Source organism: Cavia porcellus, unplaced genomic scaffold, assembly GCF_034190915.1.
Source record: "Cavia porcellus strain 051 isolate PalLab524CR breed Dunkin Hartley unplaced genomic scaffold, mCavPor4.1 scaffold_6, whole genome shotgun sequence".
Taxonomy (NCBI): domain Eukaryota; kingdom Metazoa; phylum Chordata; class Mammalia; order Rodentia; family Caviidae; genus Cavia; species Cavia porcellus.
In genome coordinates this window covers 60,895,991-60,919,540 of record NW_026947489.1, presented here as the reverse complement: position 1 = coordinate 60,919,540, position 23,550 = coordinate 60,895,991, and the positions used below count along the sequence as shown (strand labels likewise).

The 23,550-nt window shown below is 41.1% G+C and overlaps 1 protein-coding gene across 4 annotated transcripts in view; it reads left to right on the top strand.

Moving 5' to 3' along the window:
* The window catches only part of Lmbr1 (limb development membrane protein 1), a 142,922-nt gene extending 121,162 nt beyond the window's left edge, over positions 1–21,760 (top strand). For all 4 annotated transcript variants that reach the window (XM_003469463.5, XM_063250834.1, XM_063250835.1 and 1 more), the window contains 3 exons: positions 158–224; positions 16,339–16,500; positions 19,701–21,760. In XM_003469463.5, coding sequence (XP_003469511.2) covers positions 158–224; positions 16,339–16,500; positions 19,701–19,786 — 315 coding nt within the window. In that variant the 3' untranslated portion in view covers positions 19,787–21,760. The remainder of the gene's footprint in view (positions 1–157; positions 225–16,338; positions 16,501–19,700) is intronic.
* Positions 21,761–23,550: the final 1,790 nt, after the last annotated feature.

Here is a 23,550-nt window from a genome sequence, read left to right as displayed (position 1 = left end):
TGTTTAATTCTTTTAAAATTCTATATTGAACGTTAAGTATCATTAAGAAGTTGGTAGAGGTAGTAACTGTGCTCCACAGTAGCTTTCCAGAATCACGATCACTTTGTGATTATCCACTGTTTCACTGCCCAGGACTCTTCCTGATTTCTCTCCACAGATCATTGGGAATTGTGTGTCAATCTTGGTCTTGAGCTCTGCTCTGCCTGTGATGTCCAGAACACTGGGTAAGCACAAATGAGGCATGTTAACTTAAAATCTCATACTTTAAAGAGGTCTTTTCCAGCCTAACTCTTACCATCTCAACTCCTTCAGAAGATCAACTTGAAAATACAGTGTTTCTTCCCACATCATCCTACATCTTTATTCCTGTACTTCATTTCCATTAGACCCATGCTAACACAAGTACTTTTGTGAAACAAATACCTTTTTTTGTTAACCCTTAAAACATTCCTTCTCTAAATAGACTGGCTTTTGTTTTGTTTATTTGTTTTTTCTACTACATTCACAAGTTAAGCTTTGAAGTCTTCTAGTGAGGAAATTGTGGATTTTTTTTTTAAAAAGTTAGTCTGGAAAATATTGAACTAATTTTTATTATATAACTGTCTCTTTTCAAAGGTAAAATTTTTTGTGTTGTTTTAAAAACTGTAAATCCATAAACTCAGAGGACATCTTTCTGTCCCTCAGTCTCTACCATATGGATTCATACTATTTCCTTCATTATCAGCATGTAGAGATGATTTTGGTCATCTTTTCAGAGTAAGACAGATTCCTACTGTATCACAGGGACAGTTGGGAAAGTATTCATTTGACCTTTTCATCTTGATACAGCGCTGTTATAGACTGTATGTTCAGATCTTGGCTAAAATTTCAGACAAAAATTTCTGTTAGTTCTGCCTGATTCTCTAGACTTAGGCTTTAGCTTAGAAAATGAGTGCTTAGAAGAAAAATGATCTTCTGATTGCATCTCTACAGTTGAGCACCCTTCTCCTGCAGCAGCTGCAGTGCTGTGCCCTTGGGTTGCTCCTGCTTAGGCTTTCCTGTTATCTCTTACTGATTAAGGACTCAGAGCCATCAGGGTGCAGGCTGTGCAAGAAGAGAGAGCTTTGCAGTGATGTGGTTTTCACAAAGAATTTCATGTTTCAATAGAAAGTAGAATTAAAGTTACATTCAAAAGGAACTCTTATTCCACAATCTGACCAAAGCCTCACGTATTGAGTGGTCTTCTTTCAGGTTTGCTCTTTGGGGTTGTTCCTGTTTTGGTACCTGTTATGCTGTGCTAATCTTGAAAATGCCAAAAATATGCACATCAGTAATCTAAATGGAAGCTCAACTTTGTCATATGTGTTACCATAGTCCACCAGACAGTTTGTGCTGAGACAGCTTCTCTGCCATTTTAACACTTAGGAAACTTACTTACCATGCTTTGTTATTTAAGATTAATTGCTAATTGTTAGTATATACTGATTTTATGGCAGAAAATTACATGCTGAACATAGCTTTAATACAAAGAAGACAAATTATGGTAAAATTTACTTTTTGAAGACTGACAAATTAAATTCCTAAGCAGTTTACCATAGAGATAAATAAAAAGAAAGAAAGAAAGAAAGAAAGAAAGAAAGAAAGAAAGAAAGAAAGAAAAAGAAAGAAAGGGAAAGAAAGATGGAACAATTAAAATGCAGCTAACAAATGCCTGGACCCAGCTGTCCAAACAGGATTAATGGAGTGCATTAGGGTACAGTGAGTCATGTGGTGCTTTGCAAAATATCAACACGTACTGCAGTACATGTTATGCCCAGTGGCACTGAATAGATGAAAAGAAATAAATACGTTAAACAGATTCATAGAGGCTTTTCACAGTATTGAAAAAGCAAATTTCTAGTCTAAAGATAAAGCTTTATTTTAGTATTATGGGAAATGCAAACTAGAGAGTTACTTTGTAATTCCTCTATTAACCCTTTGGAATTGAGTCTTTGATTCTAAGAAGGTAAAATGTAGAGAATTGTCGTGAATATTATCTTAGCGTATAGCAGGATTTTGATTTACTAGCTGAAAAGCTTGTAAGCCTGGAATAGAGAATGTGTTTAACAACCAAATTCCAAGCTGTGAAAGTTTTCGCTCTCTTTTCTGCACTTCTCCCAGGGAAATCTGACCTTGGTGTGGTCTCATCTGTTCCTGTGAGATCAGCCACCGCAGCTCATCACTTAGGCAAAGGAAGGCGGTGACGAGAAAAACCATACTTCAACTGCGTGTGCATGCTATCTCTCACTTCAGTGATTTCTTAGTGATGACTGATTTTGACTGTAAATTAAAAATGCTTTCAGTATAATTAATTTGGTGATATTTTTGCTTCAAAAACCAAAATGTTCTGTGACGTTTTTCTTTTTAAAAATTTGCCAACTGCTATTACTGATGCTCCACAGGCACTCTAAGGAATAGCTTTAGGGTTATGTGCATGATGTTATGCAATGCATCTTTAAAGAATTCCTTTTAAATAACTTGTCACCTTTGAGGGTGGAAAATTTTATACTAATTGAAGAATAGCCAGTAAAAATTGTACAAAATATTTCTTACTACAAAGAATTATGTTGCAAAGAATATTTTGACCAAGCATTTTTAGTCAGCTAGCACAAATATATATCAGGTTGTTACTGTTCATGGGAAGCACAGAGCATCTGTTCTTAAAGTTTTTTTTTTTTATCAGAACCCTTTAAAGTAAAGTCATGCCATCATTTGCAACTTGTTTAAGGTTTAGACTTTATTTTGAAGAGTCTACAGATTTGATGTTCATATTTTTAGTAAACAGTTGACTGTTTAATTTACTAGACTCTTAAAGTAATTAGCAGAGATGCCTGCAAATAAGGTAAAAAGAGAACAGAACCAAACTAGTCAGGGGGATATAAATGGATGCCCATTTTGTGGACATAAAATATTTTAAATGTATGTTTTAAATGTTGCAATGAATGTTTAAGGATTTTGTCTGACTGCTAATATTGCTGTTTATTCTGCTTGATCAAGAAAACAATGAGGCATTGCTTTTTTGTTATTCTTTATTTGAAATCTCCTTCAACTAAATGAGATTTTTTTTCAAATGTAAACAGCAGTCTTTGAAATTCGTTTGCTAATCTCTGTTTTAAAGTTATTTTTATAATTGTTTTTTATGAAAGTTTTTTCTGTAGCCTGAGTAAGTTATACAAGGTCCAAATTTAGATTTTTAAAAAGGTGTGTTTATAATATTAAAAATATCCTTTTAAATTAACTGGGCTTTATTTTTAGTATTTCCGCACATTTCTCATTTAGGTCCCATGCAGGCTATCATCTTGCATGAGATGAGATGGATTATTCTCTTTTGTTCCATGATTAAGGGATCTTGCTAAAATGGGTTTTTTTTCTTTTTCTTTTTTTGGAGAGGCCTTTACTTGGGGTTTTGTAAATATACCACTAATCTTTACCCAGGGCTTTCCCTTTCCATTCCTAGTTGTAAAACAAAAATAAATGATGCTTTCACAGATGATTAGCAATGTCAAATGTGCACTAGAAATATAAATCGTATGTTTTCTATTATGATATCTATGTAAAAGTAATTTCATTTTTAAGCAAAAAGTTGTATATGACTTTATATTCAGATGTACTAAAGAAAATAATAACTTTTGATTGAGTGTATATGTCTCATTAGGATTTTTAAGAGTGAAGAATTCTTAAAAGTATTCTGTGCCTCCAATAGTTAGGAGAACCACTAATAATAACTGACTAGAAACTCCTTCCTCGTGTCTATTTGTCTTGTGTTTCTGAAGCTGGACCTGTTTCAGGGAGATGTAAGCCTGCTAAGAAAATGTCATGTTGGTCACATGGATCTAAATTTAACCACCTCTTAGAATACAAAAAACTTAAATTTAGCATGTAATTAAATAACTTTCATATGAAAAGAATTCCAGTCAGATTGTTTAACCAGAAAGAAACATATAAGAGGCCTGTTTGTTTGTTTGTTTTTAAATTGAGACAGTATCTCACTATGCAGTTCAGGCTGGCTTTCTGCTCACTTTGTAGCCCAGGCTGGTCTCGAACTCACAATAACCCTCCTACCTCTGCCTCCCAAGTGCTGGAAGTACAGGCATGTGTCACATGTCCTGGTTGTTTGGTTTTTTGAGACAGGGTCTCCTATGCAGTTCAGACTGACCTTGAACTTACTATGTAGCCCAGACTGTCCTTGAAGTGATCCTTCTGCCTTAGCCTCCTGAGTGCTGGGATTAGCAGGTGTGTGCCACCATGTAAGAGGCGATTTTGTAAATTGTACAGTTAAAATGTTAAAATTACAACTAAACAATTTTAGAAAGGGCCTAATTCATCCTAAGAATAAAGGCCACTAGCCTGAGTATTCTTAGTAATGTATGTGTTCAGTCAACTCTGAAATAGATTGACAGATTATCTCAATTGTAAGAAACTTGATTTTAATTATATAAATAAATGCATGAATAGACAGTTCTTATAAAAATATTAAAAACTACAGATAGGCTAAAATTGCTTATGACCACAACTTTTAAAATTCCCACCTTTTCTTCAAAATTTCCATAATCCACTTTGATTATACCTTTTCAAATCTTGTCTATGTGTGTGTGTGTGTGTGTGTGTGTGAGAGAGAGAGAGAGAGAGAGAGAGAGAGAGAGAGAGAGAGAAAGGGAGAGAGAGGGAGAGAAGGAGAGAGGGAGAAAAAGAGAGAGAAGGATTGTGAACTCTATAGGAGATTTTAACTTTCACCTGCATGTGACTTTGTTTCTACTTCTGTTGGCTTTCTTGTTCCTCTTGTTGACTCTATGCTATCCAATGGGAGTTAAAAGAACTCCATCAGAGCTCAGCATTCTCAAATGAATTTTAAACAAAACACTTAATTATATCTTTATGTGTAGGTCACTGGTGGCTTCTCAGTTGTCTAGTTTTGAGGATTCTGTTTTTTATTTTAATTGTACCATGGCTTTGCTGTATTTAATCTTGCCCCCGGATTGGATCCTATTTTTCTTATCTCTGATCATCATTGCCCTCTTTTTGCTACTCCTGAATTGTATCTTATGCTGCTGTTATGATTTGTGTTCAGATTCCCCGCCCTCCTCAAGCCTCATGCAGTTACAGACGTGGCCGAGTTTGGCATTTGTGATTGGTTTGTTGCCTGGCGGTAGGATTGATGTGAGTGCTGCAGCTGCCCAAGGGTGGAGCCAGCATTCAGTGTAAGGCGGAAAGAAGTCATCTCTTTATCCTTTTCCTCTGTTTCCTCTTGCTCTTTGTGGTGGTCAGTAACGGCCGCCCTGCCATGCCATCCTGCCTTGGAGCCAGCTGAGTATGGACTAAAACCACCAAAACTGTAAGAAATAAACCTTCCTTTGCTTCACTTTGGACATCAAGTATTTTATCTCCACTATGAGAGAAAAGTAAGACAACTGATTTGTGACTGCCCCCATCACTTGTTCTAAACCTTTAATCTCCCTACTCCCACCCGAGCTAAGCTGGCGAGCCTCATTCTGTGCTGCACAAGGGTTCCACTGCCACCCCGCATGGGAGTTGTGAAAGCAGAATCACTGTCTCTGTAGTCTTTGGAACACTTCTGTCCAGGAGGCCAAACCAGAAACTTGCGAGTTATGGCCAACACCTTAGCCATTTTGCAGCAGATACCAAGTAGCAGTGTTCAGTTTCATCCTATCAGTAGTTCTATACCCCCCCTTTTTTACCCGTTCTCCTTTTAAAAAATGAAAAAGAGGCATAAATAGCTGAGTGCATGGTTTTCTTTTTAATATTTCATTGTGAGAGAAATGTTGGTGAAGTAGATTGAGCACTGTGAATTAGAAGCCCTGAAGGTAAACTGAGAGATTTAGGAAGTACTTCATTTCTCTGTGTTGGTGTGACGCCCTGGAGGTGTCTCTGGAGAGTTCCTTCAAGAGGACTGCAGAGGCCCGCCAACTCCCTGGGAAGATGCAGAGGTTCCAGTCTTGGAAAACGAGCTGCTTCTTGGACTCTGACCACCATTCTCCTTCACTGGATTTTATAGTTTGTGCTCAGGTTCACATACTGTAGCTCAGTGGGGCTCCTAAGTTAAATTGCCTTTGGATTAGATAGTGTGAGTTGGTAGCATGAACAGTCATCAGGAAGACTGCAAGCCCATTCCCACCTCATGGCTGTGGCCTGCACACTCCCACAGCCTCTCCTCATGATTTTTCTCTACCTATCCAAGCCTGCACATTCCCTGTGGCTGAACCACATCCTGCCACACACTCAAAGGAAAGATTCTTGCACTTTCAACATAGTGTAAGACTCACGTGTATTGGCTTTTTCAAGAAACATTACTTTTCTTTAAGAACATGACACTGTTTCTGCATCTTTTTGTCCCTTATGGCATTTGTGATACTTGTGCCTGCTGCCTGTTGGTGGGCGGGTTGTCCTCAGAGTCTATAGACTAGGATATCCCAGTTGTCCTCTTCTACCCTATTTTTTTCTTTTGTAGTATTAGGCATTGAACCTAGGACCTTGGGACTGAACTACATCTCCACCTGCCTGTTCCTGCTTTTTTGTTTTGTTTTTGAGTCAGTAGCCACTAAATTACTGAGCTGCACAAGCAGGTCTTGAACTTGTGGACCTGATGCCTCAGCTTCCCAAAGTTCCAGGATTGTAGGGATGCACTGCCATACCCAGCTCATTCCATCTTACAAGCTTGTCTGACATGTGTTGTGGTTTAATTATTTTAAAAGACCCTTATAACAGGAGCCAAAGGTGGAGACAACCAAGCTGTTGATCATCAGATAAATGAATAAACAAATTATGGTGCATAAATAAGACAGAATACAGTTACTCAGTTATAAAAAGGAATGGCTTCCGAGTGAAGTAAGCCAGTCATAAAAAGACAGATGCCTCTGGGTACCTCTTAGAGGTACCTAGCGCAACCCGGTCCTTAGAGGTGGCAAGTAGAACTGTGGGTGTTGTGCTGAAAGGAAGAAGAGTGGGAAGGTGTTTACAAGGCGTGGGGTTTAGGGTGCAGGGTGAGGGAAATGCTGGCTGGCAGTGGACGGTGATGCCTGTGCTGTGTGAGTACGATCACACCACAAACTGCACATTCCTAATGATTATGCTGGCCCATATCATGGTCTCCTTTTCCACATGAGGAAAAGAGGGCCACAGGTTTAGTTCAGTGAGAAAGTTTGCCTAACATGGACGGCCCTGGGTTTGATTCCTGGCAATCCAGACAAAGTAAAAGATGGAGGGAGGTGTTTTACTGGTGTTATGTGGTACAGAATGGATGAATCTTAAAAGCACTATGTTCATTGAAATAAACCGGACCCAAAGGGTTACCTATTGTGTAATTTCATTTATACAAAACATCCCAAAAGAGGTAGAGGAGATAGTAGGTTAGTGGTTGTGAGGGTAATGGGGAAGTGGGAAACTGTTCCCAGCGCAGGCCTTTCTTTGGGTTGGCTCATCTGTATCAGAGTTAGGTAAAGGTGACAATTGTTCAACACTGCGGGTGTTAATGCTATGTGTGTGAATTTCACCTTAGTAAATTAGTTGAAGGAAAGCCCTTATTCAGTAGATATTTAGCAAATACTGTCCTCTTGTGTGTTTCCCGGCACAGCACTCTCCTACCTCCAAGGCTTTGAGTGTCTCACTTGTCTTCCAGGGCAGGAGGGGGAGGGGAGGAGGGTATGTCACTAGTCTGCAGCAGAGGGAGGACCCTACCAGAAGAGCCTCATCTGGTGGCCTCTGCCCAGTCCGGTTGTTATATAAGGGCTGAATTCCAAGGCACTGAGAACTTACATTCAGATTACAGCCAGGGGGCGTAGGTGGGACCTTGGCCATGTATGCCTGGCCGCACCAGCATCACCTGTCCTGCATATCCTGTGCTCTTGTTAATGTAGGCCAGCGGTCAGTGTTGGCAAGCATGCCCCTTGCCTACCTTCACATCTGTGCACCGTGCCTCTCCTGCCACGAGTGCTGCCTGGAGGAATCCAGCTTGTCCCCCATCTGCCAGCTGCTCAGGACTGGGGCTGGCGCCGAGTGGGCAGGGTCTTCCAGATGCCCTCCTGCTGCCCTTGTCTCCCACCCTCCCTGCTCACAGAAGGCCATGTCAGCCTCATGTCGCACTGTGTCCTTTCCCGTTGGAGCAGTGTGCTTGAGGAAAAGCACTGCTTGGGAGTCACTCTTGGTAGGTTGTGTGTTTTGAGAATTCATCCATTTCTTCTAAGTTATTTAATTTATTGGCAAATAGTTGTTCAGAATAGTCCCTAATACCCTTTTTAATTCTGTCATCTATTACAGTGTCCTTACTTTCACTTTTTATTACCCTAGCAAGAGTTCATCAGTGTCTTTCAAAAAAATCAATTTAGTTTTGTAGATTTTGAAAAATGTTTTTTTTTAAATTTCATTTGTTTCTGCTTTAACCTCTGTTATTTTCTTGTTTCTGCTAACTTTGGGTTTAGATTTTTCTTTATAATTCTTTGAATTTAAAGCTAGCTTGTTAATTGAATCTTTTGAGAAAATGTAGACATTTATCACCTTACACTTCCTTCTTAGTACTGTTCTTCAGGCATCCCATAAACTTTATTAAATTGTATTTTCATTTTTGTTTGTCTTGGTATTTTAAACTTTCCCTTTGATTTCATTTTTTAACCTTGTGGTATATTGCCTTGTTTTCATAGTAAAACTTTCTCCCCTGTTTTCTTTCTGTTACTGATTTCTGGTTTCATTCCACTAGAGTGTGTGAGAAGATACATACTTGATATGATTTCAGTTTTCTTAAATTTATTAAAAATTATTCTGTTACCTAATGTAATTTATCCTGAAAATGTTCCATGTGCACTTGAGAAAAATGTGTAATGTGCTGGCATCGTGTAGAAAGTTCTGTATGTCTCTGTTAGCACTGTTTGTTTTAGAATGTTGTTCAGCTTAGCTGCTTCCTTACTGACTTCCTGTTTAATGTCCTGGGCATCACTGAAGGCAGGATGCTGAAATCCGCTGTCACTTGCTGCTGTCTGTTTTCCTCTCAACCTTTGTTGACATGTACTTCGCGTGTTAAGTTTTCTGTGGCAGGACTGCATGTGTGTGTATATGTGTGTGTGTGTTGTGTCTTTCTATTGACTAGAGCCTTTGAGTCACTGATGGTATGCTTTGCTTTTTGAGACATATTTTGCCTTAAGCTTTGCCTGATACTAGTGTATCTACCTCTGCTTTCAGTTGGTTATCATTAGCGTGGAGTATCTTTTTCATCCTTTCGCTTTTAGCCTATATGTTTCTTTTTATATAGAATGAGTTTGGAGGCAGTGTATCATTGGAGTTTGTTTTTCTCATCCTGTTACCCTTTCCCCCCGTTTTTCTTTCTTCTTTTTCTCTCACTTCTTTCTTTTCCACAGCTAGTTGGGTTCTCATGCATACCGGGCAAGCACTTTATCACCTGGTTAGGTTCTCAGTCCCTACCTGCCTCTCAGTTGGGGGGAAGGTTTAGTCTATTTACAGTTAAAGTAATTATAGGGAAGTAGGACTTGTTGATATTTTGTTGTTTTACAGTTCTTTATTCATCTCTTGGTATCTTCTTTTGTTATGTGATTGTTCTGTAGTGATTTGGTGTAATACCTTTCTGTTATCTTTTTTGTGTCTACTATAGGTTTTACCTTTGTCATTCCTGTGAGACTTACGTGAATCCTTTTGCAGTTATAATTGTTTGTTTTAATATAACAACTTGTTTAATGAGACTACAGTACACTTTTCATCTCCTACTTAATGTGTATGAAGTCAGTTTACTTATATTTGCTGTGATTTCATTAGCAAATTTTTATATAATTATTCTTCATACTCTTGTCTCCTAATTTTTACATCAAGATTTAACAGTTTGCTTATAACTGTTACAGTTTTATATTATTTTATATTTGATTCTTACCTTTACCAGTGAGATTTTTATGTTTCATTTGCCTTCACATTTCTCCTTAGTCTTTTTTATATCCAATACAAAGAACTTTTTTAAAGAAAGCATTTCTCATAAGACAGGTCCAAGTAGTGATTCCCTCCATTTTTATTGTCCTTTTTGCCCCTTGTACCAGGAATTGAACTCATGACCTTAGGCTTGCTAGGCAGGTGCTTATGCCACTGAGCTATATTCCCGGCTCCCGATTCTCTCCATTTTTGTCTTGGAAAAGCTGTCACCTCTTCAAGGATACTGCTCTTGGTTGACGGTTTCTTTTTGAGCACACTGAGTGCATCAGCCCTTCTGTTGGTTTACAAAGTCTGCTGAGGAATCTGTCTTCCCCTTATATGAGACGAGCTGCTCTTTTCATGCTGTTTTAAAATTCTCTGTCTTTTTCGCAGTTTGGCTATAGTGTGCCTCAATGTGGAACACGCTTTTATGTTGATCCTGTTCAGAGTTCAGTGGGTTTAAGTTTTCTACCAGTTCTCTTTGTCCCTTCTGAAACAGCTGCTGACATATAGACTTGCTGGGTGGTGTTTTAAGGTCCATGGGTTTTCTTTACTCTTTTTCATTCTTGTTTTTTTTCTTTCTCTTTCAAATGACCTGTCTTCAGATTCACACAGCATTTTCTTTAACAAATCTGCTATTGAAGATCTGTTGAATTTTTATTTCTTCATGGTATTCTTCAGGTCCAGAATTACTGCTGGCACTTTTTTTTATGTTTTCTCTTTAATTTCTCATTTTGTTCTTGTATTATTTTTCTTATCTCATTGAATTGTTTTGTGTATTCTCTTGTACCTTGATGAGTTTCTTTAGAATGATTATTTTGAAGTCTTTGTCAGGCAGTCTGAGGATTTCCTTTGATTGCTCAATTGATTTATTGATTGGAATTTGAATATACTCCTTTGGTGGGGTCACGTTTCCTGGGTTTGCACCTTCTGTATCTCTGTGTTGGCATCTCTGCATCTGGAGAAGCAGTCACGCCTTCCAGACTTGAAGGGCTGTCTGAATGGGAAAGCTCTTCCCATGTGGAGCTGGGGAGAGCATGGGGACACTGGCTGGGGACTGTCGGGGAGCCTGCTGTTGCACTAGGCATAATGGTAGAGAGTACCAAGCCAAGAATTTCTGAGGGCACTGGCTGGGGCCGGGGCCAGCAGTCCCATGGCCTGGGCAGGTGTGGTACTGAGCAGTGAAATTTACTGGGCTTCTGTGTGACGTAAGGGCTGTTGAGCTCTTGGTGCCTCTGGGCCAGAAGCATGCAGGGGCTGGACCTGCTACAGGCAGTTGCACTGCCATGTCAGTGGCCAGCACCGAGGCCTATGGCTGACCCCAGCAGGCTCCCAGCACAGGTACAGCACTGGTGGTGGGAGGCAGGATTATAGGCCTGTGTAACACTCTGCTAGGTCTTAGGGTTGGCACCCTGGGAGCAGCATGACTAGAGCAGGTCTGGGCACTGGGATGGTGGAACCTCAGGCAGCTGTGCCCACGTTCCCAGAAGTCTTGGGCCCTTCAGTGCCAGGGCAGCGGAAGACCTGCCATACTCCGAAGGCTATTGGTCTCTTGAGCTGCAGTACATCTGGGATCTTCCTGGGAGCAAACTCTGCCTGGTGAGCTTTTAGCCTCTCAGAGTATTGACTTTGTTTCTGGTTTTATCGTGATGGTTTCCTTTTGTTTCTTTAGTAATACTGGGGTTTACACCCAGACCCTAGTTATGCTGAGCAAGCATTTTATCACTGAGTGACATCCCCAGTAGTCTTTTTTAAGAAGATTTAAGAAGTGTTTTGTATTTGCTATGTACTGATCACTTCTGCCGTTTCTTACCCTTCATGTCTGTCCAGGTTACTTCTGACCTCATTTTCCCTCTGCCTCAAGGACCCCTTTAACACTCTTTGTTTGCATGCGGGCCTACTGATAATGAATTTTTGCTTTTTGTATGTGTAAAATGTGCTTACATTGCCTTATTTTTGAAAGGTGTTTTTACTGGCTATGAAATTTTTTATTACTTTTTCTTTTTCAGTACTTTAAAACTGCTGCTTAATTGTTTTGTCCTTTGCATTGTTTTAGGCAAGAAACTTTCTTTGAATATCACTTTTGTTCTCTTTTTTTGGTGAGTTTTTTTTCCTTTCAGCAACTTTTCTTTTTCTTTTAAAAAAGTAGCTTACTTTGTACTTTGGTATCACTTTTCTCCAATTTCTTACTTTTTTTGAGTTCCTTGCGCTTCTTTGCTCTGTAAGTGTATCGTTTTTATCCCGTCTAGATGAAGTTCAGCCATTGTTTCTTCCTGTAATTTATCTTTGTTCTCCTTTGGGGACTGTGACCACAAGCACACCAGCCTTGTGCAAGTAGCTTGCAGGTTGCTGGTGCTTCTTCTGTTGAATTGTTTTGCCCTCTGCGCTTCCTCTTTGTTTCTGTAGCTGTGCCTTGGAGTTTGCTAACCTCTTCTGCCAACTATAACCTTATCTACTAGTTTACATTGTAATTTTCCTTTGTAGAAATAAATTTCACGTGATTTTGTATCTTCTTAGTAAGTGTATTTTCTCTTCTAGCCTTAGTAGTATAAGGAACATGATGATAACTGGGCGATCTCACTCTGCATCCTGTTGCTGTGCCTTTCTGGGCTGGTTGCGCCCCTGCATGTGCTCTCAGTCCCCAGGGGCCCTGAGCTGCTGAGTTGTCTCCACACTGAACTGCCCTGTTGGGGCTTCTTTATGTAGCCAGTGGTGCCACTTACGGGGCCCTCTGGATTATTTCTGTGTCTTAGGAGTCACTGCTCTTCATGGCCTGATTTCTAGGGTCTTGAAAACCATTGCTTCATATATTTCATTTGGTTTTTTAGTTTATTCGGGTTAAGAGAGAAGCTGTAATCACTTTTGCTGTATCTTGGTTGCCACTAAAGGTGATACCATATTTCTAACTGATATAATTTAACAAAAATATACTTCCACAGTAAAAGTGAACCAGAAGTTGAAGCCTTTGGTTTAATAGTATCATCTTCTATTCTAGTCCCAAAGTGAGACCTGTATTAAAGTTTTAGACTGACTTTGTATTTTGATAAATAAAACAATCAACGGTAAGCCTATGTACATAAAAGTAACAATGTGTAAAATGATTGCTTTTATTTTTTGTTGGTATCTTTTGGAAACTGATTCAAAAGTCCGATTTAGAGAAGGGAGTTTAAAAGCCTAGTTTTGTTTATAATTTAAACTAACCTTTGAGTCCAGAGACAGAAAACAATCCAAATGATTTAATAAAGACAGTATGATTCATTTAGTTTTGATAACAAGATGTCTGTGTCTGTTGAGCAGCCTGACATCTAAATCATGAGTACTGTATCAGCTGTCTGTCTCAGGGCAGCGTGTGGCACTCCCTGTGAAGTCCCCATGCCTGGCATATGAGTGCTCTTCTGGGACTGTGGGATTGGGGAGGGGGCGTGGCTGTGCGTGCTGAGTGAGGAAGTGGACTCAGGTGGGCAGAGCACAAGTCTGACTCACACTGCAGGTGGAGTAACCAGCTCTTCCTTAGTGTGAGGTTGTGTTCTGCCTATTCTTTTAAAGGTGTGAATAGGAGATTGTCACGCAAAGAATTACACGTGAAACATTTTCTTTTGAACCCTCATGAGGGAGCTGGTGTGCAGCTTGTCATGAAGGATCCCTTACTCCAGTGAAGACCTTGATCACATGACCCCTGCTTTGCTGATGCCTCACTGATGGAGCCTTACCTGGTGCATAGCTTACCTCATACCAAAGTCGACTTCTGAGTGGATACAAACATTTAGAAGTCTGATGGTTGACTCTTTATTACTAGCATTTTAAAATTTACTGTCTTAAGGTTTAAAGTTTGAAGTTTGACATAGGCGTAATAAGTGCTATTAAATTGAGGCTTTGAGTATTGTTACTTTTTGTTAAATGTTAGTACTTTTAGTTTGAAAAGTACTTTTTTAAGATGATAATCCCTCTCAGTTTTGAAATTTATTTTTTAAATTAAATTAAATTTATATTTTTGGTCCTGGGGATTGAACCCTGGTCCTTGTGCATGCAAGCAAGAGTGCTACAACTGAGCCACATCCCCAGCTCCAAAAAGTATGTTTTGTAATTTATCATTGTGGCAAAAACCTCTTGACTAGGAGTTTAGAGAAATGATTGTCTATTCTTTGTAGATTTCAGAATTAAAGAGTTGTGTGAGTTTTCCAGAATAACCTATTAGTTGATCTGGGTAGATTTTGCATCAGTTAACATTGAAATGGCAGTGTCCTCAGAACTAGTCCCTTTGTGTGGTTCCTCTGTGCACTACCAAGAGGCCATGTGTGTCCACCTGAGACTTCTCTAGAGCCCAGGGATTTAATGGCAGCTTGGCCTGGCCTGGCAGAGCGTCCTTGTTGGGACTGGATGCTGACTTGGTTGCCAAGTGTGGAGCCCCTGTGTAAGCTCTGCTGTTCCCCCCATTCCTGTGCTTGCTTAGTGGTCCCCCTTTCTCACAGCAGAGGCACAGGCCATGGCCAGCATTCACTGTGGTTTCTGTGTGGAGTTTGCACATTGCACAGGTCCCTGAAGATGGTCATTGAACTCTGGAGAAAACATTAGGCCTTGTGTGTGCTTTACTGCTACAGCTCCTAAAGTGCTCTGTCTGTTAGTGAAGGGTACATAGGTACTGGCAGTTTGTGATTGTTAAATACAGTGGGTGCTGTGCAGAAGCCTTTGAGAGCAGGCAGGACTCCAGTGGAGCTGTGGGGATTTCTGTTGTGGACCCTGTAGTCTCTCCACAAAAGATCCTGGGGGATGTGGAGGTCAGTGTGCATGTGAGCACCCATACTTTAGCTGCACCAGGCTGTGCAAGGGTCCTTAGCTCTGAAGGTCAGTAAACTGTCTGGGCCCTCTAGGCACCAGCACTTATTACAATAGGATTGTAACTTGCTTAAAGATAACTTGCTAGGTGCAATTAAATGCAACTTTATTTAAAAAATGAAACTTACAACTAGATATCTGTTACTGGCAGCAAAGAAGGTTTGTTATGCTTACAGAAGAGAAACTGCAGCCAGGCTTGTTGCCATCATCTTAGAATGATGTGGCAAGTGCTGTATACTCTGCTGGTGTCTGGGTTTTGACTTTCCTTAAAAGGCATGTTATTCTACATTGTCACCAATCTTTTGTTGTTAGAAATATTCAAGGACTGTTTTCCAGTTCACCTACATGAATCTCCTGTTGGAGGGACTGCAGCAGGTTCTCCTCATCATCTGCTCCCATTCTCTGGCACAGTCCTGGGGACTTGTGAGAGGTGGGGGGTATGTGCCAGGGATGGAGCTGAGCATCAAGTTCAAGCCAGCTGAAGCCATGAGACTGTGTCAGAGGCGTTTGAGACATCAGCTGAGGTCTGCAGTGGTGTTTAGCATCCTACAGTATCCTTGTAGCATTCTGGAGTTAAATTTTAGATGGCACCTGTGTAGCTTTGCAGTCTCTCCCTTGAAGACACTTAGGACCCTCTTGGCCCTTACTCACCCAACCTTCTGAACATTGGGATTTATTCCCTATCAGTGAATAGGAAGGTCTTCTCTCTTATATAATCTGTCCAATGAGTATTGGACCTGGGGCACATGTTCACTGAACAGACCAACTATTTAAACTGTTTATAAAAAAAGGTTTTAAAAAAATGTATGGTGAGTTCAAGTAATTGAAATGTGGATATATGGTGTAATCCCACTGCATTTCTTGCTTGCCTTCTTACTTTACAAGCCTGTAGCATTAAATTCAGATTAACAATGTTTTATATGGAAAAAATTATTATATTTACTCATTTATGTAATAAATATGGAGAATATGTAAGGTGTTGCTCTAGGGCTTTGGAATTATGAGTGGAACGAAGTCACTGTTCTCATAGCGTTTAAGGGAGGGGGAAAGTAGGCAATAAGTAAGTCAAAGAGGAATCAGGCCATGCGCACTACGCAAAAACTTAACTGGGAGCAAGCGCCCTAGAGGGCACACTGTCTGCAGAGGGGACTCAGCCCTCCTTTCCAGGATGCCTCATAGGCAGCAGTGGGTGGCAGGAGTGTGGGCTCAGACAGCCCCTCATCAGGCTCTGGTTTCCTTCGATCGGTCGCAGTCATCCTGCTCCAGTGAGAACGGTCACTCATCCTCCCCTGTGAGAAGCAAGTGGCATGAGTTCCGAGCCACTTGCAGGAATACTTGTGGGTACTCGCCTGCTGTGGTTCACTTGCACCTAACAGGCTCATATGTGAAGTAGATCGGGGCTGGCCAGAGGTGGCCACTGTGCAACAGTGACACAGTGTAAACTAGGGTCATTCATGAGCGCCCTCATCCCAGGAGCAAACCTGAGGTCGTGTGTAGGATTTGATCTGATGAATACTGCTTCATGTCACAAACTGACTTTACTAAGGCTCCGTTATTTTTCTTCAACAGGAATCACTAGGTTTGACCTCCTTGGAGACTTCGGAAGGTTTAATTGGCTGGGAAATTTCTATATTGTTCTGTCCTACAATCTACTCTTTGCCATTGTGACAACATTGTGTCTGGTCAGAAAATTCACCTCTGCTGTACGAGAAGAACTTTTCAAGGCCCTAGGTAATCCTGAGGGGTATGGGTATTTCTGTCTCTTTCTGCTGATTAATGACCATGCGTTGCATTTTTAGTTAACAGTAAGTCTTCATTCATTCAGTTTCTAAATGTGTACAACCTTAGAAGTCAAATTCTTGACCACCACTCATGTAGAATCATGTCACTGATTGTATTCAAACTGTTGGAGGCTGTGAATATATTTTTCATGCTTCCATATTAATGCTAAATGTTTTCAAGTTCCATACCTTAGGGGAACTGGACAATGTAAACTGTCTTGGGGTTGGGGTTTGTAATTTATCATGAAAGTAGGACAGTCAGTGATTTATTATAGAAAATCCTAACATTAACTTATTTATCTTAGTGACATGATTTAAATGCTTATAAAACCCTTGTGGTTTTAACAATTTCAAAAGGCAACTTATTGATTGGTTCATTATGGTTCATAATTCAGATAACTTAAACCGTATGAGCAGTGATCAAGCTTCTCATGCTCCCAATCCTTCCCAGCCTTGGTGCTTGGAAGTGTGATGATTGGAAGGAAAGGAGACTTCAGATTGTCAGCTTTGCTTTGACTGTGCCCTGTGAGAGGGATGACTGATTGGAGTATTGTCATGAAAAGAAAAAGCTACATCTCCTTTCAATCAGAGCCCCAGATAAATTTCGTAAACTTTAATGCCTAGGTTTTATAATGCTGGCAATATCAAAAGCTGCAGGATGAAGTGGGACTCAAGCAGTTCTCTTGTTGGATATTTAGAATTAAGCCTTTTCAGGGCTGTTGTAATAGCAGCAAGATTCAGCCTCCATTATGTCAGATGGACTCCACTCCTTCCCTGCAGTGGCTGTGGCGGCCAGCAGTTGCCAAGACAGCCTGGGGTGCCAGGGTTAAAGGAGTAAAGGGGACCCGGTGCAGGCAGAGCTCCTCTGTGGTCAGTTTCTTGACCACAGAAGCAATGCGATGTCCAAGAGCATGTGAAACTATGTGATATATACAGTTACTTTTCTTTCTAAATGTTTTCCATTGTCCGCTAGCATGTTCTTCTGGGGCAGTTTATGCATTGAAAAGCTTCCTAAGTATAAACATGACTTCATGGAGAGTCATAGTTTGATTCTGAAACTTACTATATATATATATATATATATATATATATATAGTAAGGTTTTTTTTTTTTTTTTTTTTTTTGAGATAGGGACTTACTCTTTAGTTTAGACTGACTTTGAACTCACTGTGTAGCCCAGACTAGCCTCAAAAGCATGGTGATTGGAACTGGGGATTTAGCTCAGCACCATAAGTGCCTGCCTGGCAAGCGCATGGTCGTGAGTTCGATCCCCGGTACCGATAAAAAAAAAAAATGATGATTCTCCTGCCTCAGCCTCCTGGGCTTTGTGATTACAGGCATGTGTTTATATTCTTTTTCTCTGTCTTTTCACTTTTATTATGTTCTCTTTTAGTCTTTTTTCTCTTTTCTTTTTCCCTCCCCTTCCTTCCCTTCCCCTGCCCTCCACTCCCCTTTCTCTCCTCTCCTCTTCTCTCCTATCCTGTCCTCCCATTTCTTGTTTTGTCTTGTTTTAGTTTTCCTAGTTTCCTCTTCTCTCCTTTTTTCCTTCTTGTAGTCTCCCCCACCCCCACCTGCTGCTGCTATGTCCAAGGATTGTAATAGTCTCTATGTCACAGCGTCCCTGGAACATAACAGCTACAGTGAAGGTGGTGTCAGGGAGGTGTCGCTGAACCCTCTGCAGAAGAGGGACACTGTGGTTTTCCAGAATGGACTGTTTAGATCATACTCAGGTTTCAGAAATGAACCCAGCCCATCTTCCTTGACCCACTGTGCTCAGTGGCTTTTCTCATAAGCATGGCTCTAACTGTTCGCGATGAGGCTGTAATTTGTATGTTTTGCTGCTGGGCAGCTTAGGCCATGTGTGGTGAATGCATGACTGCCCCATGCATGATCATATCACTTGTGCCACCAGTTGTATATGCTGCCTGATGGGTCAGTTGTGCAGGTACCAGCGATGGGACAAGCCAGGGGGCATGTGTTAGTGCTGTTTCCCGTCTTGACAGCTGGCTCCTCCTCTGGCCACTTAGTGGTTTGGCCATTCCTGGGGCCAGAACCATTTTTGTTGCTTTTGGATTTTTTTTCCCTTCCCAAATGCCACAGAAAGACTCAATTTTACTTTTCTGTCATTCAGACATGCAGATGACAGAATGTTTAAAGTTCAGAATGCTGTGTTGGTGTAAGGAAATGTGATAGGAAATTGTCTGATAGTCAGGAAGATTATCACAAACAGTCTTTTTCAACTTAGTTTTTGAGGCCTCAATAGGGTCTGAGCCACATGGGAATTGTTTCCTCAGAATCTTCCCTGTAGAGGTGCTGCTTATGGACTTGATTGTCACAATGAATTCTTTCCTGTCGAAGTGCTTGAAGCTTTGTCAGTGTTCTACCTTCTCTTCCTGTGAGGGCATAATGCTGTTCCATGCAGCAAGTGTAAATCAGTGCTGTGAGATAGGAGTTTATGTCATGGGAAAAGGCAGTGATGGTTCTTTTATTCTCTAAATGACTTTGACTTGTGAAGTATTTTTATATTCAGTTTGTTCCTTTGCCATTCTTTATTTTTTTTTTCTGTTAATTTTCCCATTGCTTTTTGAAAAATTACATGCCTGATATTTTGGTATCCTTGCTTACATTTGCCTGCATGTGCATATGTAGAAGTGTCTTTTAAACAAAAATGGGACCATATATGCTTCAGGTTTGGGTCCCTGGGAAGTGCATTTTGGGATAGAAATGAGTTTGCTAGGAGAGCTTTGTCAGAGGAGAGGGAGAGAAAGCGGGAGGGACTATGCAAGAAGAGGCTTGCGCTTTTTAGCCTCAGTGGGCCCTGTGATGCTGATGGTGGTGATGGTGGTGACACTCAGAGGCTTCCTGGGTTGAGAAGAGCCCTACACTCTCACATCTGCTGAGCCATGGTGGCAGATTGTGCGGTGCCTCAGTGATTTCCTGTTCAGCTGCTCCTTTCTGCTAAGGCCATTTGAAAGGAGCTGCTGGCAGGGAGAAGAAATCTGTGTTTCTTCAGTTACATTTGACCAGCTCACCACAACCTCCACAATGAAACTGCACATTCCGCCCGCCAGACTCTTCTCCCCAGCACCCAGCCCTTTCCCGTCACTCAGCAGCACAGCACCGCTCACCCTTTCCTTAACTTTCCTGCAGGGCTGCATAAGCTTCACTTATCGAATACTTCAAGGGATTCAGAGGCAACCAAAGCATCTGCAAACGGGCACCAGAAAGCACTGTGAGACCCCGGCGGCAGGCGTTCTGCAAGCAAGAGTCAGAGGTCCACATCCTGATACCCCACCTGCACATGGAGAGCATCTCCACACTGACCTCGGTGCATGTTTAGGGCCTGGGCCAGCAGTGTCTGCTGTAATCTAAGAATCTGGCTACTGCTGATCTTGTGTTTTAAACTCAGCTTTCAGGGAAACTCAATAGTTTCCCGTGCAGCACAGATTCCTGGAGACACACAGGAAAGTATACTCCTCCGTGGCTCTCGTCAGTGAGGTGTCATCCTGATGTGAAAACTATGTCAGAAATGGCAGAACAAGACTTTGTTCCCATATGTGTCATTCACCATGGAGACACCCACTGCCAGGGCCACCTGGCACCAAGGGAGGTTTGTGGGCCTGCAGAAGCAGCTCACAGAGTCTCTCCCTGCAGTGGCCGTACTGGAAATACAGTAACTGGACATTCATTTTTTATTTCCCTATAAAAAGTGTACTTTCCAATTTAGATTACAGAATTTCCACTAGACTTTGAGCCAAGGAAAAATGCTAAATCCTTTAAGACCTAGAGCCTTGGTGACAAGCTGCAGGAGCGTCTTCTGTGCTTGTTACAGAACGCCCTGTAAGAGCATGCAGGTCATCACGGCTGAGGGCAACGGACCTGTGTGTGGCTCAGTGTTACCTCTCATAATGCAGCTACCAGTGTTGAGCACACTTGTAATTTAGATTTTGCCTTATAGGTTATACATACACTCCCTTTTTAAAAGTATTCTTTTTAAAAAAATCACTTAATTCCCTCTGTATCTATGATGTGTATGAGAAATGTTGATGCTAAATGATAGGAGCCCCTTTTTTCCTCATACTCTTCAGGTTTTGGTTATTTTTGTGTACTCTAAATTAAGCCTATAAGTTACCAGCACAACACCTAGAACTTACAAAGTCGGCATTCTTGATGTGAGACTTAGGTTTACACTATGACATAATCTGCTAATCATTCAGCTGCTACATTGTAAATAATCATTGATATGGTTTCTTGACTCTGAGTCCACTGATCAAAAAACATTAACATATATGCCAGGCGTGGTGGCACACACCTGTAATCCCAACACTTGGGAGACTGAAGCAGGAGGATTACTATGAGTTCAAGACCACCCTGGGCTACAAAATGAGTTCAAGGCCAGCCTGAACTGCATAATGAGACCCTGTCTCAAAAGAGACAAAACAAACAAACAACAAAAAACCCCAGTAACATATGCTCTGCATTTTCACTCATTAGGCTGGACTCCTGAGCACTGTGCATGCAAAAATAAAAGGTTGGCCGCTCTGCACACAGTTCCTAGTCATATAATCGTATAAATGGGTGTGTTCATAGGCACCATGTGCATGGTGATGGGCTGTCTGTGTTCAGACAACAGTAAACAACATTTCCCCCAAATTATTCAATGTGAAGATATTTAGGGGGAAGGAAGAAATGTATAAACAAGCTGTATCTATTGACACAAAAATTTCCACATAGACCTAAACCATAAGAAAATCTAATCTGAACCGTGTAAGTTGCACTGAGTAAACTTCCCATTTATACTTCCGCATTTCCTTCTGAGCTCCACATCTTTTGAAGACACAGCATAGCTTTACAGGAGATGAGTGCTCACTTTGTGACTCTGAGCAGCACTTGGCACAGGCCGCCAGTCTTGGATGGGTGGGTTTCTCAGCGTGTGACCTGTGCACCTAGAAGCTTAACATGATGCCAGCTGTTTTGTAATTTCACTGGTGATTCTATCCACGCTAGTATTAGTGGCAAGCTTTGATTTTTTTTACTGGATATTGGAGTCCACACTTTGAGCCGACTAAGTCCAGGGGAGAACAGAAAGATGCTATGTTCTAAAATCACTTCTATATCAGTGTCAGGGCACATCCAGTGAAAGAGTTCCTGGGCATTTGTAAGCTATCTGAATGTTTTTTAGTAAAATATTAAACTTTTCATTGTCTGTGTCTCAACGGTTTATTCATTTCAAGGTTTCTTTCCTCCCAAGGATGTAAGCCAGGCTTGCGTCAGTCAGCTTATAAAGTGAGTTATAAACATCGTACTTGTTGGACACATCATTACTCTTTTGGAACAGACGGTGAGCATTGGGGGAAGGCTGGGTTCTCCTTGGGGCTCAGGGTGCCCTCAATGTTAGATGTGCAGTCTGCTGCAGCAGCACAGTCCAAGGACCCGTTCCTGGTTGCAGGCTGCACACTGAACTTCCCCTGGGAGAGAGGCCCCTAATTAAGGTGCACTGCTGTGCGTGTGCTGGGCTCTTACTGTGAGAACTACCGCGGTGTTGGCACAGCTGGTGCTGGTGCAGCTGGAGTCCTGGTTGGGACAGTCACCCCAGGGCTTGCCTCTGCTGTAGGGACGGGTGCCAGAGGAGGAAACAGGTGACAGAGGCCGACGGAGTCCACGGGCCCTTTGCAGAACTGTCGTTGTGCTTCTCTTGTGAGGTGCAGTGGTGACTATGTATCTCTCCGCTGTAAAAGGGCACTTTGTGAACTCTAGTTACAGAGTTTGCAGGAGAGACCAAGCAGATTTTTATTACGAATTGTTTCTGCAATATTTAAATAAAATATTTTATAGTTACACATTTTGTAGATTCTAGCATTTGTATTGATTTTTGCTGATTTTCCAGACTATTTCTGAGGCTCAGGATTTACACAGCTATACGTAGCATCTGTGTAGAAGTAGACCTGCTCCAGTAGACTCTGTGTGAACTTGTGCACACCCACACTGCTGTTCCTTACACTACCACGCCCAGGGCTGCTCTGCGGATAAGGGTGCAGTCTTGCCGTCTCCCGTGTCTCTTGGAAACAGACACACATCTGACCACGCTAACACATCTCACACATCTCACACAACTGTTTGTGTAGGCCATCGCTGCGGCACTGGCTGCAGTGTTACCTGCCAGAGACACGGGCTCCATTGTTCATAAGCCTCTGTGCTTGCTCATGGTTGGCACTGTGTTGAACGCACACAGGCAGAGCTACTAGAAGCTTTTTAAAATGTGAATGTCTCTGCACTCCCAACTAGGTAGACCAGCAAATGGCTGTATCTATTGACATAAAAAATTGCCATAAAAATTTAAAAATGTTTGGACATACTGGTAAATTATTTTTATGAGTTTTTTATTTACAATTGATAGTCATTTGTTTCTCTATTTCTAGTGAGACTTAAAAATAGCAATTAAAGTTTTATAAATTAATAGCAATTAAAGTTTTATAAAAAGTAATTTCATATTTGGCTTATAAATATGTCTGCCTTTAGTCCATCGTGGCCCATTAGTCTGCAAATGTGGCTCAGTGGTAGAGTCCTTGCCTAGCATGTGTGAGGCCCTGGGTTCAATTACTAGCACTAAAAAAATTATTATGGCTAAAATTTAAGGGTATTTGTAGGGTGCTTCCATCCAGTTTTGTTTTTGTCTTTTTGAGACGACATCACTATGTAGTGCAAGTTGGCCTTAAATTCACTATGTAGCTGAGGCTGGCCTTAAACTTGGAGCAATCAATCCTGCCTCAGCCTGCTGAGTGCTGGAGTTACAGGCATACACCACCACACCATTTCAGTTTTATGAAGGGCAAGTATTTTGTACTGCCTTTTTGTTGGGATTACTAGCAGGTAAATTTCTTTGCAATTCAAAATAAAGCATTGATATTTGGAAGCATGCATTTTAGCTTACGTATTTAGCTCTCTAAGCCGTTTTTCGGTTTTATTTCTCTAATTTCTTCAATGGAAGAACTGAGTAGCT